Consider the following 15,885-nt stretch of genomic DNA (forward strand, 5'->3'; position numbering starts at 1 on the left):
AAGATGAATAGAGACCTGCAATATTCCAAAATGAAAAGTGTGTTCATTATAAACATACAGATCAAAGAATAATTGATTTAAGAGGAACTGTCAATTATCATGGTACAGGGATCTATGAAAAGTTATCAAAAATTGCACGTACATTCTCCATGATTTGAGAGTGGGGGTCAGGCAACTCACAAGTGTTGGCTGTTTCCCCCTACCATGTGTGTGGGACTCAGCTATAGAGATCAAGTTGTCTGGCTTGGAGACAACCACATCTTGCCTGCTCTCCTGGGAAACTTCGAAAGGGACAAGGGCCTGCCAGTGGGCTTGGCTTATTTCTTAGCTTGGGCTGAGATGCAATAGTTCTAAGGGATAAAAGTGGAAGATCCCTTCTTCCCTAGACATCTCCTGTTTGCCTTTCCCTGAGACACTCCTGTCAAGAGGAATGCTCTCCCACTCCAGAGAGGTGAGCATAGCAAGTTGTCAAACACCCTGAGAAGCTATCATAGGCAATGTGATTGTGGTATAATTCTAAGTGTCCATGACTACTGAAGGAGAAAGAACTGTTCTTGCACTCACTCAAAGAAACAGAGACCATCAGATTCCTCAGCCCAACAATGCCGCACCTCAGCAGCTATGGGTAGAAGTCTGGAACAGATGAGCAGACAGGCACCACAGTGCAGCACCATATCACAAGACCTCACCATAGCTACGCTCACAAGCCCACTTGCTTCCTTTCTGTGGCACACACTCTTTCTTTGACTGTTTTGCTGTCTTAGAAGTTCCTGGTGGGGACAGTCAACTTTCCAGATAAGTGTTCTGCTGGTTTTGGCTATGGTTTGAATGAGACACATCTTCCAGAGGAACATGTGCTTGAACATTTGGTCCCCAGCTGGTGGAGCTGTTGTGAAACCTGACTGAGCCTTTAGGAGGCGGGGCTTAGTTGGAAGGCATTGATAACTGGAGGCGGGTCCTTCCTGTCCCTCTCTCTTCACCACAGTTAGTGACTGGGTAGGATGACTGCTGGACACAAGGCTGTCAATCTCCCAGAACTCCTTCCTACCCAAGGCAGGGCCGTGGTTAATTCTAAGCACTTGCATTTATGGCCTGTAAAAGCTTCTGTTTGAAAATCACAAGCTGAAGCCACATCTATCAGTCATGACATTCTCTGGTTCCCCCTTCCCCTACATCTATCAGTCATGACATTCTCTGGTCTCCCCCCCACCCCCCTATCCCACACTAAAAATGGAAAATTCATTTCATGGTCATAGAACCAATAAAAATGGCTTCATTTAAAATACCCTGCTTTTCCTGTAAAAGTAAATGATTTTCAGGTGTTTATAAGACATCCTTTATGTTTATAGTGTTTTATAAACACTGGGCATGCTGAGAAGAGTCTCTTGTGTCGTGAGAAATCACCATTATGAAGGTCTAGGTCTTTATGACATTTGCTTTTGGTTTCAGTTTAAGTCTGATATTTTTCTTTTAGAACCAAGGTCAAGATAGGATGACAGCATAGTCATTTTCTTTTAAAAATTATTGCAAGTACCATTTTGTTAAAATGTTTATGTCATAAAAATGCTGCAAAGTCTTATGCAAATGATTTAACACAGATTGATGAAACAAAAATTGTGTATATTGGGCTGGAGAGATGGCTCAGCGGTTAGGAGCACTGACTGCTCTTCCAGAGGTCCTGAGTTCAATTCCCAGCAACTACATGGTGGCTCACAAACATCTGTAATGGGATCTGATGCCCTCTTCTGGTGTGTCCGAATACAGCGACAGTGTTACTCACACACATTAAATCAATCAATCAATCAATCAATCAATCTTAAAAAGAACGTGTCCATCAATGAAAATATCTTGTTAGTTACCCTACCCTGTTTACAAATTGTGAGTGACCTCAGGTCAGTCACATTGCAAGGAACTTTGAGAAAAATCAGCCTCAGTGCTCATCAGAGTCACAATGCAATCTTACAAACTTACATTCTTGTCAAAAGACCCCAGGATCCCACTGAACCTCATGGATATGACAATGGCCTCCAAGGTTCCTCTTCATGAATATTTGTGAAAAGTATGCATAGATCAGGTATGAAGAAATTTGAGATAACCAGTTGATAACAAAATCTACATGATTTGGGGCAACACATTGAAACATGAAACAAAACAACACAAAAATAATACCTTCCCCCCCAAAAAAACTCCACCTCTTAATCTTCCTTAGTAGGCAAGGCTCCAGTCATACTCATGAGGGGACACCTAATATGGGCATTCCTATTCATCTCTTACCAGACACAAAACAGCAACAATAATAAAAACTGAGCAACGTTTCCAACCTCTAGATTTGGTTGCACAAGTGACCCTAAGTATGATCACCTTGACAAGCATACCAGTCAGTCAACAAACACGAGAGCCATTGCAAGCTAGGCAGATCAAAGTTCAACAGGAAAGACTCAGGTTGTGTTCCTCATAAAGATCAAGGTCGATCGTGATGCCACATCAAACACACTGCTGAGTTCTGACACCACTAGAGGTGTCGTGTCTAGTGCTTGCCAGGAAGGGTGCTCTGTACTTGTTATTTATGTTTTGAAAACCCCTAGGGACCCTCTGACCTGAATATAAGGTCTGAGGATCTCAGGTCATCCAGAATTCTGCAAAGTCTAGGATCTCTTACTGAGTAGACGGATTTCTCTGCATACGTGCCTTAAGTCTTTGGAAGGTTCTGTATGAAGCAAAGCACAGTTCAGTCCTGAAACACTTGGGAAGCCAAATGAGGGGTGGGGTGGGAGGGTCCTACCTTGGGAAACATTTGTAGCATCAAGAACCCTTTGCGAATAGCCAATCACATGTTTGGAGTGATCCACTGTTAATTCTCAGCCTGCCCACTTCCTGGCTCTAGCCTTTTGGATTGTCCGTAATGCACCCTCCCCAACCTCTCCAAGCAACTGCACAACACCTGTGTGCCTAGGCCATCCCAGGACCACACCCTGACCTTGCATTCTCTGGGATCAACCCCCTCCCCTTCTAATTCATGCACATTCTCTGACATCATTTAAATGCCATTATTCATTAAAGCGTCTCTCAGTCTCTCATGCACCTTCCACCAGAAGTCTCTGTGTGTTCTAAATTGCCACACATGCTATCTGTCTCTTGTACTGTCCCTCGTCTCTAACTTGGGCGATAGGAAACTGAATAGCACCAGTTCCACAGTCCTGGTCTTCCTGATGTTTGTATTTCTAGCAGCTGTCCCATAACTTCGTAAGTTTGCAAGTGGATTTTCTAGAGTTCTAGGGTCTCAGTGAGGTGTCCAAAGCCCAGCTAACAGGGAAAGAGTGTGTGTGTGTGTGTGTGTGTGTGTGTGTGTGTGTGTGAGCTGTCTGACACTGGTGCTGGGAACTGAACTTGGGTCCCCTGCCAAAGCAGAGAGAGCTTCTTGACCTCTATGTGTTCTCTCTTGTAAAAAACAAATTCTGCTGGAGATAAACAAACAAACGCTCCCCCCAAACCCACTGTAAAGACACTGTCAAATCCATGGAGTCATCATTGGTGCCTCTGTGGCTTTTGTCCCTCCAGACAAAAAGGGATGCAAAGGTCAACCCAGCAGCACACAGCACCTGGTTGTGCAGGATGTGTGTACGTAGGACCATCCCCTTCTTCTGGTCTTAATGGAACTGGAGGGCTACAGGTGAGTTACTGGAGATACTGAGGCCTCTTGTTGATCCTGCTCCCTGTCATTCACAGAGGATTCATTCCTTCAGATACAGCACCAGTCTCCACCCTGCCTTACAGGTGAACCATCCAGGTTCTCTTGCTTCCTCTTCCCTCCTCTCTCCACTTCTACTTCGCCAGTGAATATTGCTGGTCTACCTACAGGCCATTTTCTGAAGCTCACTCCTTCTGGCCACCTACCACTGACAGGGAATACAGTTTAGACACTGTCACTCAGGTCTTTGTCAGGTCTGCCTCTTTCCTGGCCATCTAGCATCTGCTGTCTTTTCCCTGTAATTTGTTTTCTAGGCAACAGCAAATCAAGTTTAAATATCCCGTTGACACTCTCAGAGTTTCTCACCCAGTGTAGTACATCTCTCACTTGCCTAAGTGAAACAATTGGGCTAGCGTCCATACTTCATCCCGAATTAAATACATCTATTCACTCTGATGGTCTTTAACTGGGAAGTGTTTTTGTTTTTTAAGAAAATAAATGAGGGGAGAGGGTATGGGGGACTTTTGGGATAGCATTGGAAATGTAATTGAGGAAAATACATAATAAAAAAAAAAGAAAATAAATGAAAGACCATTCACACACAAAAGTTAGCGACTTACAGCTTCAGATTTGGGAGGCACTGGAGGTGGAGGTAGGGCGATTTCTGAAGACTTAATTGTGGCTCCCAGGGTCGCAGGGGTGGGAGGAGAAGAGGGTGCACACGTGGACCTCGTGGAGCCTCTCAAGGTGTCGCACCTGCTCTTCTCACTGAGTGAGCGAGTGAGAGGCTGGCGGCTGGGCTTGCCTTCCTCCAGCCACAGCTCTTCATAGGGAACTTCTGTTTTCCCCGGGATGCCCGCTGACTCCTCATTAGCTTCCGGGAAAAGGTAGTCGCTCCCACTGTCACCAGAGTCTTGATAGGGAAGGATATCATGGGGAAAAGGGGCCCACTCTCCCCCAAGGTCCCTGCAGCCATGGAGATTCACCTCACTATTGCCATGGAGATTGTTGCCATACACACAGACTGAGAGTCGGTGGAAGGACTGGGTGAGCTCATCGCGGGCATAGCTGAGGGAATTGGGTAAATGGTTGTGGCCAGAGCAGCGGCCCTTTTTGGGGCTCTTGCAGTCTTCATTCCAGTCCGTTTTCACATCACGCACAGCCCGTGAATACTCATCGATGTCAAACTGCTCTTGGCAGATACCAAGCCAGTGATGGACTAGTGTTTCTGGCCACATGTCTCCCTTCACCTGGTGTTCCGGGAGGCTGAACTTGGGGACAGTCAAGTGCAAAGGGAAGTGCATGGGGAGGATCTTGTTGTTGCGCAGCACACAACAAACCACCACTGTCTTGGTCTGGATGTTCACAAACTTGTAGCGGTGCCCCTCTCTAATGAAGTGGAGGTCATAGGGATTTCTGGGTGGGGGACTGGGCACTGTCACATTCACGGGGAGTCGAGTCTTCTCCACGATGTTTCGGATGGTGTGTTCCCCTTCCTGCATCTGAAGTTCCAGGGGACTTCGGGTGCTAAATCTGCCCTTGCACTGGAATGGAAGGCTGATGCTTTCATTGGTCCGGTGATTCATGCAAATGAGGCAGGGCATTTTGCCTTTCCCCAGCTTGCTGATGGAATTGAGCTTCCCAATCTTTTTGAAGATGGTGTTGAGACGTGACTTCTCCTTGAAGGTCTTTGCATAAAGGATTTCTGCCTGCCCCATTAGGGTGAGTTCATCCCCGGTGCACAGGGTGATGTTGTAAACTTCAGTGTCTTCATTGCATTCACCCGACGCCACCTACGACACGATAAACCGAATTCCACATTAGTGAAGCAAACACACACGCCAATGCTGTGCCTCCCGCAACCTTTCGTTTTTATGTGTGTGGCTAACAACAGTTGCATTCTTCTATTTGGTATATGTATTTAACATTAGAGAGGAACTTGGGTGAAGGCTGCTGAAAGATTTCTTGTTTTACTCTTTGACAGTTTCATAAATGTCTATAAGGCATTTTTATTGGAATGGCCTCCATTTTCCTCTCAGGCCCTCTCACTCTGTACCCTTTATTTCCCAGTATGCTCTGCTTTCTTACCTTTTTAATATATATTTTTTAAAAAAATAACTCACTGAGTTAATTAATCCCTTGCCTGCATGGGCAGTAGGTATGGGGTTATTTACTGGATCATGGAGGACTTAGCTACCAGTTGTCATACCTCTAAAGAAAGATGACGCCCCTCCTTTAGCAGCCATTAACTACCAATAGCTCCTCAGCCAAGAAAAAAATAACTTTTTATATAAGACAATATTAATTTAGATTTTAATTTAATTTTTTATTATTATTTTTATCTTGGTCTTCTTGAGATACGGCCTCATATAGCTAGAGCTGGCCTCAAACTCACCAGGCAGCTGAATCCGCCTCCTGCCTGCATCTCCCAAATGCCAGGGTTAAAGGAGTGTGCCAACAACCCTAGTTTTACACTGAGTTATTAAAATACCTTTACCTCCTATAAATATAAAGAGATCTACTTGATGGATAATTATTCTGGAATATTAACATTATCTTTTTGTAATTATAAATAACATTTTCATAAATATGAAGAAACAAATTTTCTTTTTGCTATTGAAAATTTTACTAAAGCTTTGCCTTTAAATTTTTTTAATTAATAAATTTTAAAAATTTGGAACTAAGACAAAGGATTAAAAATATTTGTGTGTGTTGCTAGATATTGAACCTGGGCTCTGAGCAAGCTAGACAAGTGGTTTATCACTAAGCTAACCACCAAGTCCCAAAAATGCTTTATTTTTCTACTTAAAAATTATCACACAAAGTATTCATATTCATTGGAAGAAATACATAAAAATAACACAAACCTACTTTCCTATTGCATATAACCTGTCAAAAATCTTATATAAATAGGAAGGAAAAGAAGCAGTATGTATCAGTTATCTCAGAGACAGATATGCAAATCCATATTCTTACTGAGTTTTCAACCATAATCTCTCCATTTTCCTGTGTATATATGTCTCCAATAACAACATCGGCTGACATATTTATTACACAAAGACTGGCTTTACATTGTTAGAAAAATGAGTTTTCCCGACATTTATCAATTGTAAGTAGAATTGCAATGACAGTTTTGACAGTTCAGTGATTTCTGTAGGAAGAAGCAACAGAAACAGAAGTGAGGACTCGGCTATGTGCACCTGAGACAGGGCCTTTGCTTTCCACTCATGCTACCTACACATTCCTGAGCTGAAGGAAAGGCCTGCATCCTCAATCTACCTGCTCATGTTCTGTGTCAAGAGCTTTGGCTATTAGTAAGCTTAGATATCTGGGGCTCCTCTTAGCTATTCATTTTTAATGTGAAGTGAATGGCTTTCATGCTATATAGTTTTGGACTTAATATTTGGCTATAATTTTGCAGCTTCTCTAAATAATTTTCTTAATAAAAAATACAGAATTTCCAGAATTATCTTTTGTGACTTATTCTGCTATGCTCCTATGGTTGGCTTTAAACCAGGGAGATTTTACAACCTTCCTAGGAGATGTGTGGCAATTTTTGGAGACACTTTGGTTGCTACAATGAGAGAGCTGCTTTTTATCTCTCTGGGCACAGTCCAGGGTGCTGCTAAGTATGAACACTAAACAGGGCAGCCTGTTGTCCTGACCCCAGAAAAGATTACCCAGTTCAAAATTTCAATCGCACTCAGAAGTTGGGAGTTGCTGGTATAATTACCAACACTTAGTCCAGGATGCTGATGGTTTCATTTACTACATTTATGTAGCCGAATTCTCTTTGGTGGATTATGTAACACAGGGATCAATTCTATTTTTAAAGTCAATGTAGTGTCTAGTATACTTCCTAAGTAATATGTCATTTGTAGTTGATTTAAATGCCGTCTTTCTCTTGTATTAACATTCACAAAACAAGTATCTAAAGATTCATGCATATATTTCTATTTTAAGGACATATATCATAGTTCTCCAACCCACCATAGTCATACTGTTCAATTTCTATATCTTTATAATCACTTTATATTTGATAACAAATCTCTTTTTATTCTAATTCAGAATCCCCACCGAAGCTGTCAATTAACTAACCCCTCTTCCTGGATCAAGAGAGTGGCCCTCATTTCAGTAGCTGTGGTTCCTGGGTGGTATGTGTGTGTGTGTGTGTGTGTGTGTGTGTGTGTTTGCGCGCGCGCGTGTGTGCGCACACTTCTGTTGTTTTGCTCAATGATCAGGGTGTCAAGATTCCCTCTAAATGACTATGTTGACACCTGTAGACCGTTGATGCGGTCAGCCTTGGCCAGGGAAGCCTCTGGTTAATGGGCAACAGTTACTACAGAGACCCCTAACTTGTCAAAGTTCTGAGAACAAGTAACCTTTGAGTGCCCAGCCCTAAATGGCATATCTATATCACTTCACCCAATGCTCCAAACACCGGAGAAAAGCGAGGTGGAAGACTGTGAGAACCAGAGGGTGGGAAGACCATGATCTGGTTCAGATATCCATGAACAGTGGCTACCTGCACAAGACCTGTTCAAGATGAGACTTATCACCCTTCCATCAGGGATGAGGGAGGGGTACAGATGATCTCATCCTTCTCTGAGGAGCACAGAAAAGACTGCAGGGGGAGAGGGGATTGTAGTCCTCAGTGGTGAAGCCACTGGCAAGGTGTCTTTGCTCAAGTCAATAACATCACCTGTGCTCATGTAGGCAGCATTAATTAAATGTAGTCGATCAAAACCACAAAGTATAAAGGAGACTCATCACAAAGAAAGAGTAGAGTGGGAGGGAGACAAGAAGGTGTAATGCAGAGATATCATCAAAGTATATTACATATATATATATATATAATATTATTAATGAAAGAAGAGAATGGACCATGACTACTCAGGGAGGTTCAGTACACCCACGGCCAACGGAGGAGAATATAACCCAGGCCCAGATGCTCTGGCCACTGCAGAAGCCACAGATTCCTTCTAGGGGCAAAGTCAGGAAGCTGTTTCCATTGCCACTCCACACACCTATGATCCTAGAAGCTATGACTTCTACTGTGATAGCCATTCCAGATGCCCACACCCATGACTGCTCACAGAGGATGCCCGAGGAGACTGGTATGACAGTGCAGAAATGGTGTGGTTAGCAAACAGAGGGCTGTGTACATGTGTGACTGGATATATAAACAGCCCGCCTCTTAATCTCCCGGGGTCAGTTAAGGAGACCCCCCCTCTTCTACACTGCCTCGCCACCCCACACTGGCCTTGTGTTTCAGTCCAGATCTTGAGAATTGCTTTTGGGGGTTTCATTGCTTTCTGTGGTCCTTTATCATGGGCGGACAAGACTAAGCTTGTGACTCACGGGGCCTGTCATCCCAGAGAACAGATAGGAAGCAGAGACTGCAAAGACCTGAAACAGGCTGAGGCAAGTGCCGAGATGGCCAGAAGCTGAGGACGGTGAGCACTACAAAGGCAGAAGAAACAACTGGTCACAGCAGCTGGGAACGCTCTCGGTAGCGGCTGGAAGGCAGCAGCAGGAGTGGCTGCCTAGCATGAGCTCCTAGCATGAGCTGCTAGTTGCTGGTCTGTTGCTACTCAAAACTGGAAAGTGGCTCACACCAAAGGAGATCCAAGTTGCCTATCTGTGATGTCTACCTAAACAGAGCAAAAGAACCCTCTGCTGACTGGTAACTTATTTATTGCTTTTAAGAAAAGAAACGTAAAGAAAGAAGAGAAAACGGTGAAATGAGCTAATTTTCAGGATGTGTGTGGGGGATAGGGCAGAGGGAAGTGGTGGAAAGTGAGACCTTTGCCTGGCCTTGCTGAGCTTTGACCTTTAGACCCCACACATTCAAACAAGCTAAGGAATATGTTTCCTTCGGAAGATTCTGTTCCTTAGATGTGAACAGAAGTGGAGGGAGCTGACTTTATGTGTACAGCAGGAAGGGATAACCGCGTGTGAGTGTTAGGAGCTACAGTTCTGAGTCAGTGAGATGGCCCAGTGGGCACTTGCTATTAAGCCAGATGAGCTGAGTTTGATCCCTGAGACCTGTGTGGTAGAAGGAGAGAAGAGACTCCTGCATGCTATCTTCTAAACTCCACATGTGCGCTGTGGTTAGCATGTTTGTACACACTTACAAATAACGTAATAAAAACGCAGAAAGCTACAGAGTTTAACTATGGAAGAAAATGCAGAAATGAAATGGTGAGAACCAGGAAGAGGTAAAAAGAACACCTTGTAGGCTGGTTTAGAATTAGAGCTATCAGAAGATATATAGCTATATACACGCTAACAAAAGAACACACAGACACACATAGGCATGCACACAGACACACAGATGCAGATACACACACATAGTACATACATAGACAGACACATAGACACACAGACATACAGACATAACAGAGGCAAGCATAAACAGATACACACACATATATACACACATACAGATATATACACATAAACACAGACATACACACAGACAGACAGACAGACAGACACAGGCACACACAAACACAGACAAACACAGACACAGACACACACTCCTTATATCGCAAACCATGCACTCAATAGGAACCAGAGCTCTTTGAAAAAACTGTGTCTACGGTGGAGCAGGAGAGGTACAGGGTGAGCATGGGACACTGGTTGCCAGGAAACAGAGTGCTTATAAGATGACAAGGATGTGTCACGAGAACACAGGAGATGGCCTGACTTAGTTCCCCATGCTAAAATCTGCAAGTTTGAGAATACAATAACTATAATCAATTACAATCTACAGAATACTGAATACAGGTTTATACTGACAGCAGAACCCACAAACAAATGGAAACAAGAGAATGGGGGAAGAGTCAACCAATGTGGAAGAGTGGGGGACCAGGAAAACCCTGATTTGCCATGGCCACCTCAGTCACTTGTGGGTGCTAAACTTAGAGAAGTCTGAAGAAGAGCAAGTAAATGAAGGCACTGCTGCCAGCTGAAGGCGCCGGGAAGAGAAGGCATTTTCTCTAGTGGTGGAGCCACCAGTGAGCTGTACAAGCTGGTACAGAACCCCACAGCCATGCTCACACGGGCAACTGTAATTAAGAACAGATGCCAAGAAATGAAGCAAGAGGATGCTGGCCAGGAGGTTGAAGGGGCCACGAGGGTGTGAGAGGGAGATAAGAGAGGCACATGGCAGGGGGACACGGTAATAATGCACTGGTATGAAACTGTCAGAGTAAGCAAAAGTACTTAGGAAAAAATCCAAACAAACCAGGCCATACGTATGGCCTTAAAGAGTGGTTCTCAACCTGTTGGCAAATCTCTATCTCCAAACACATTTACATTAAGATTCATAACTAGCAAAATTCCAGTTATGAAGTAGTAATGAAAATGATTCTATGGCTGGGGTCACCACAACCTGAGGAATTGTATTAAAGGGTTGAGGGAGGTTGAGAGGCACTGCCCTAGAATGACTATAAGTGTAACGAGGAAAAAGTGCACAATACACTCATGCAACCCGACCAACCTTGACTGAACGATCAGAGTTAATAACACCCAAGCCATTCGTTTCATGTCACTTCTGTACCCCGAGATGCTTGCCATGTAATATTCCTGGGACCTAATCATGAACTATCAGACACCCCCAAACCGAGAAACTGCCTCCTTTTCCTGCTCTCTCTGTTGTGTGTGTCTAACCCAGGCTATCATTCCTGGCAAGTGCTCCTCCACTGAACTATACTTCAGTAATTCACTTGAAATACCAAGAAAGGCTGAAGGACCCTTTCCATGTGAAATAAAGAGGAATCGCCACTGTTGCTAATGGTTGCAGGCAGAGACTGTGTTGTTACTCTCTGTGCCTCGCTAAGTACAAACTTACAGAACTAACTTACTTTTAAAAAAGATTTTGGTTTTAAGTTATGTGTGTCTATACGGAGATGTATGCACACAGGCAAAGGCCAGAAGAGGGTGTTGGAGGAGTTACAGGTGGCTGTCAGTCTCCCATATGCTGGGATCCTGACAAACTGGGACCTCTGGAAGAGCAGCAAGTGCTCCCAACAGCTGAGCCGTCTCTCCAGCTCCAACCTTAAGCTCCTCAGTTGATTCTCTCAGAGTTTTGAGATTATGTCACCTGCTCTTTCTAATGACAAGGTGGTTGGAGAAGTGAGTATCCTCACGATGCTGGGATTTTACAAGACTGCTCTCTGCATTTTAGTATAAACTATAAGAACTACACTGGCCTGAGATATTCTTTACCACATGAGCAGTTAACTTCCAACTTTTGGTTTTCTAAAAATTTCTATAGTGAAACTAATTTTTAGGTCAATTGCTATTTAGCATCCAGTAATATGGTTACATTCTTTTTTTTTTTAAATTTCAATGCCCTGCTTTATGATTCCAGCAATCAATTTCCAAATTTTAAAATGACAACAAGCTTGAGATAGTTTCTATGTCATCGTGGTGTACCTATGATGAGACTGCACAGTTCTCTTCAATAGCGTTATAGTTCAGTCGCATGGGAGAATGGCCTACAATTTTATTAGTCTGTGTCTATCAGGCTTAATGTTTATCACAACTGAACGTTTTCTTTGTCAATAAAAAGTGTCTGGCGGAAGTGATGGTGCAAGCTCATACTGCTTCCTAAGTAGAAAATGCCAGTGTGCATTTAGAAAGACTAGGCAGCGACATCTCTGTACGTAACTTGTCATCGTTACAAGTCATCTCTATGTAATTTTAATCTCTGGAGTAAGCAATCTGTCAATCAACATTAGTACCATAAAAAACAAACAGCTCTGGCGTTTCCATGGTGAAGCAGAGTTTTCCAGAGGAGTCATCTGGAAATACCTGATGCCAACAAACTTATTTTAATGGTGCTTCATATGGGGGTTTAAAGTCCACTTTGGGTGACTCACAGAAGGATTATGATGTTTTAAAGATTTGTATCTGTTTCCTTTGTATTCACCTGCCCTAAGTAGATCCCCAGCTTCCACGATGGAGTAGGGTAGGAATATTTGTTTGAATAGTCAGAATACTTTCTGACTGCTCAAGGAGCTGCACACAACAGAGTCCCTGTGAGCCCAGCACTAAGCTTCGGCTAATGACCCATGTGACAGTGCCATGCCTGTGCTCATGTATAGGTGTATGTGTGTATGCCAACAGGTGCATATGTATGGGTGGTCATGCATTTCATGACCTGAGGTCAAGTTCAGGTGTTGTTCCTTAGGAGGTCACTTTTTTTTTTTTTTTTTTTTTTTGGTAGACAGGGGCTCTCATTGGTATCTGAGGCTCACCAGTAGACTACGGGCCGGCTGGCCAGCAAGCCCCAGGGGTCCTTGTGTGTCTGTCTCTCCAGAGCTTGGAGTACAGCAGGTGCCTTCATATCTGGCTTTTTCTATGAGCACTAGGGATCAAGTTCAGCCCCTCATACTTGTGCACAGCACACACCACTTACTGAGTCATCTCTCCAGCCTCAACTTTCTTCTTCTATAGGATCTGTACCTTTGGGGCTTCAGCCATCCTATTTTCTTGACTTTGGTCTCAGGAACCATTATTCATTTGACTTTTAACCTCCATCCCCACCCCCAACACACACACACAGCTTTTAATTTCAATTAGCATTTAGTTAAACTTACAACCATGTATGCAGACCAAAGGTCAGCATGGCGGACATCCAGCCCACTGTCTCATTTTATGAGGACATTGTCACGCCCATCATTTATGTCTAGTCCAGGCTGCTTTCTCCTGACAAAGGCGGTATCAAGTATGTGCAGCTAAATGATTCATCAACTCTACAATATGCATCACGTTCTTTTTCACAAGAATGCTGCCAGTCATGGAAGGGACCATGGCATTCGGAATATTATTGGTACAGTTTTACTAGTTGATACAACCATGGGCCATAAGCTGAGCCTGAACCCTGTCTGGCACAGTAATTGACTCTAGACAAAGCATTTAACTTTAGTGCCCTCTGATCTGTATTTATTCAGCTGGATAAATGAATACATATGAAGACCAGCTTCTGGCATGGGGAGGGACTCAATCAACAAAGGCGACATGGCCGTTCCTCCTTTTCAAGAACACCTGACTTATTCTTTATCTAATGTAGCATTTATATCCCCACATTGCCACACTGGGAAGTCTTCAAGCCCAAAACACTGTCTCTAAGCATGACCCTCTTCCCTGTATTGAATAAAGCTCAAGTTTTTTATTGTATGTGTTAACTTGGAATAAAACAGTATCAGAACAGAGCCTATACATCCACTCGGGCATATATCAAAGGAAATGAATTGACATGTCCCGATTTAGAACACACTGGTCTGTGAAGCTCTCAATTTGATCGACATACTTCCTTCTTACTATAATCTTGTGGAACACTCAGGGGTTCTGAAGATGCGGTGCTACTGATTTTGAGTCTCGATGTCTGCTTCTCTTTTACTTGTGTAACAAACCATCTTCAGCCAGTATTCAGAGACTTAGTAATGCTCCTCAAACATGAGGAGATTAGAAAACCCTTCTCTCTAATCTCCCCTCCCCCAAGTCTGAACTCAGTACTTTGTGCATGCTAGGCAAGCACTCTACCATGGAACCAAACCCCAAATTTGTAAGGCATGTGCTCCTTCCTATGCAATTAAGTTGTTGTTTCTACCTTTTTCTAACCTACCTTTATAAACACATACTTTCTAGAGGGAAGAAATTATAGGTCAAGTGAAATGCCATCCATGAAATGCACTGAAAGAGGATGTCAGCCAGCTTCCGAGACCAGGAGCAGACAGGAGCCGTGCACAGTTAATCAGAGTAAACTTTCCTTAGGAAATGTCACTATCTGGGCACACGCGACACTTCAGCCCACACTGTGTCTGCATGCTCAGTAAGCCAGTTTTCCTTCCACGTATAAAATGCATAACGTATGTGAGTACAAACTGCAGTTCTAGGCCTCCAGACCTGATGTCACCATTAACGCTGGCAATCAGCCCTGCATAAGTTATGATTCCAACAGAGCAACCGATCCTGTGGCTGCTGTCAGGGATAGATGAGGAGTCTCATAGAGAAATGCTCTTCCTCTGGCCATTGAGCCTGACAGACTTCTTAGGTTTCCACGCACGTGATTTATTTGTCTAATTTCTTTCCCTTTAAAAAAAAAGTTCTTCTTCTTCTTCTTCTTTTTTTTTTTAAACTGCAAAAGAAACAACGTGCTCTGTCTAAGTGCTTTGGTATGTGAGCCTGGTTAACATTTCCAGCTTCAATGTTTCCTGAGAGGAAGTAATTCAAAGTGTGTTATCTAAACAACTCTAATAGGTCTAATCCAGGAAACGATCAGGCTTTTACTGCTCATAATGCCGCTCAGAATTAATACCCCAAGCCATTCTAAGCTATTGATGTAAAACTTTGGATGTGTTGTGCACCCAGGCACAGATACATATGCATTCTCCACCCCCCCTCCTCTCTGGGCAGTAGGTAATGTGTCTCTAGTAATCAAACAATGTAATAGGAATACCCAAATAGCAGCACTATAAGACAGTCAGCTTAACTTGCAACTTCTACAAGACCTGTTAATAGTGACAATGGAGATAGCGTCCTTTGAAGTTAACTTTTTGCTTTAATAAAGTTATTGTTGTTGTAAAAAAAAAAGACTCCTGTTCTCAAGAGCAACAATCAATCTCATAGATATGTGTATTTAACATATGTGCTAACTACACAATGCTTGACATCCCAAACTACAAATATAATTGTCTTCTGGAAAAATGGAAAAAAACTAGTGCTTTAAGAATTGAGATAAGTGTTGACCCTCTGTGTCTGTGTAGTGTGTGTGTTTAAAACAAGAAATAGGCTGGGATGGCAGGCACAATGGCACTGACTTAGTGGTGATGGCATGGCTTGGCAGACAACTTGCCACCTGGTAGTTTCTCAGAGGAGTTCACAAAACCCCAGCAAACTAAAAAAAGCATCGAGTGGTCTTCAAACACTAAGATTATCACACCCACATTGTACCCAGCTTGTCATCCTCCACGAGTCTCCACAATATACGACATCTGACTCATTCTAAGGAAACCATGTGACTTTTAAAACCAGCAAACAAAAATTGCCTGTGTTTAAGATTGACTAGCTCTCTTAAAAACTCTCTCTACCCAACAAAACTTTGCTTGCATGTGTCACCACCGATGCTTTCCACCATCTTTGTGCTGAGGAGGCTCTCAGTGACCACCAGGAAGGCCTGGCAC

General features: G+C 43.3%; 1 protein-coding gene across 1 annotated transcript in view; it reads right to left on the bottom strand.

The window, feature by feature from the left end:
• Positions 1–15,885, bottom strand: part of Garem1 (GRB2 associated regulator of MAPK1 subtype 1) — a 172,798-nt gene that overhangs the window by 16,082 nt on the left and 140,831 nt on the right. Inside the window, exon 4 of the mRNA NM_001033445.2 lies at positions 4,309–5,481. Coding sequence (NP_001028617.2) covers positions 4,309–5,481 — 1,173 coding nt within the window. The remainder of the gene's footprint in view (positions 1–4,308; positions 5,482–15,885) is intronic.

This window comes from Mus musculus, chromosome 18, assembly GCF_000001635.26.
Source record: "Mus musculus strain C57BL/6J chromosome 18, GRCm38.p6 C57BL/6J".
Classification (NCBI taxonomy): domain Eukaryota; kingdom Metazoa; phylum Chordata; class Mammalia; order Rodentia; family Muridae; genus Mus; species Mus musculus.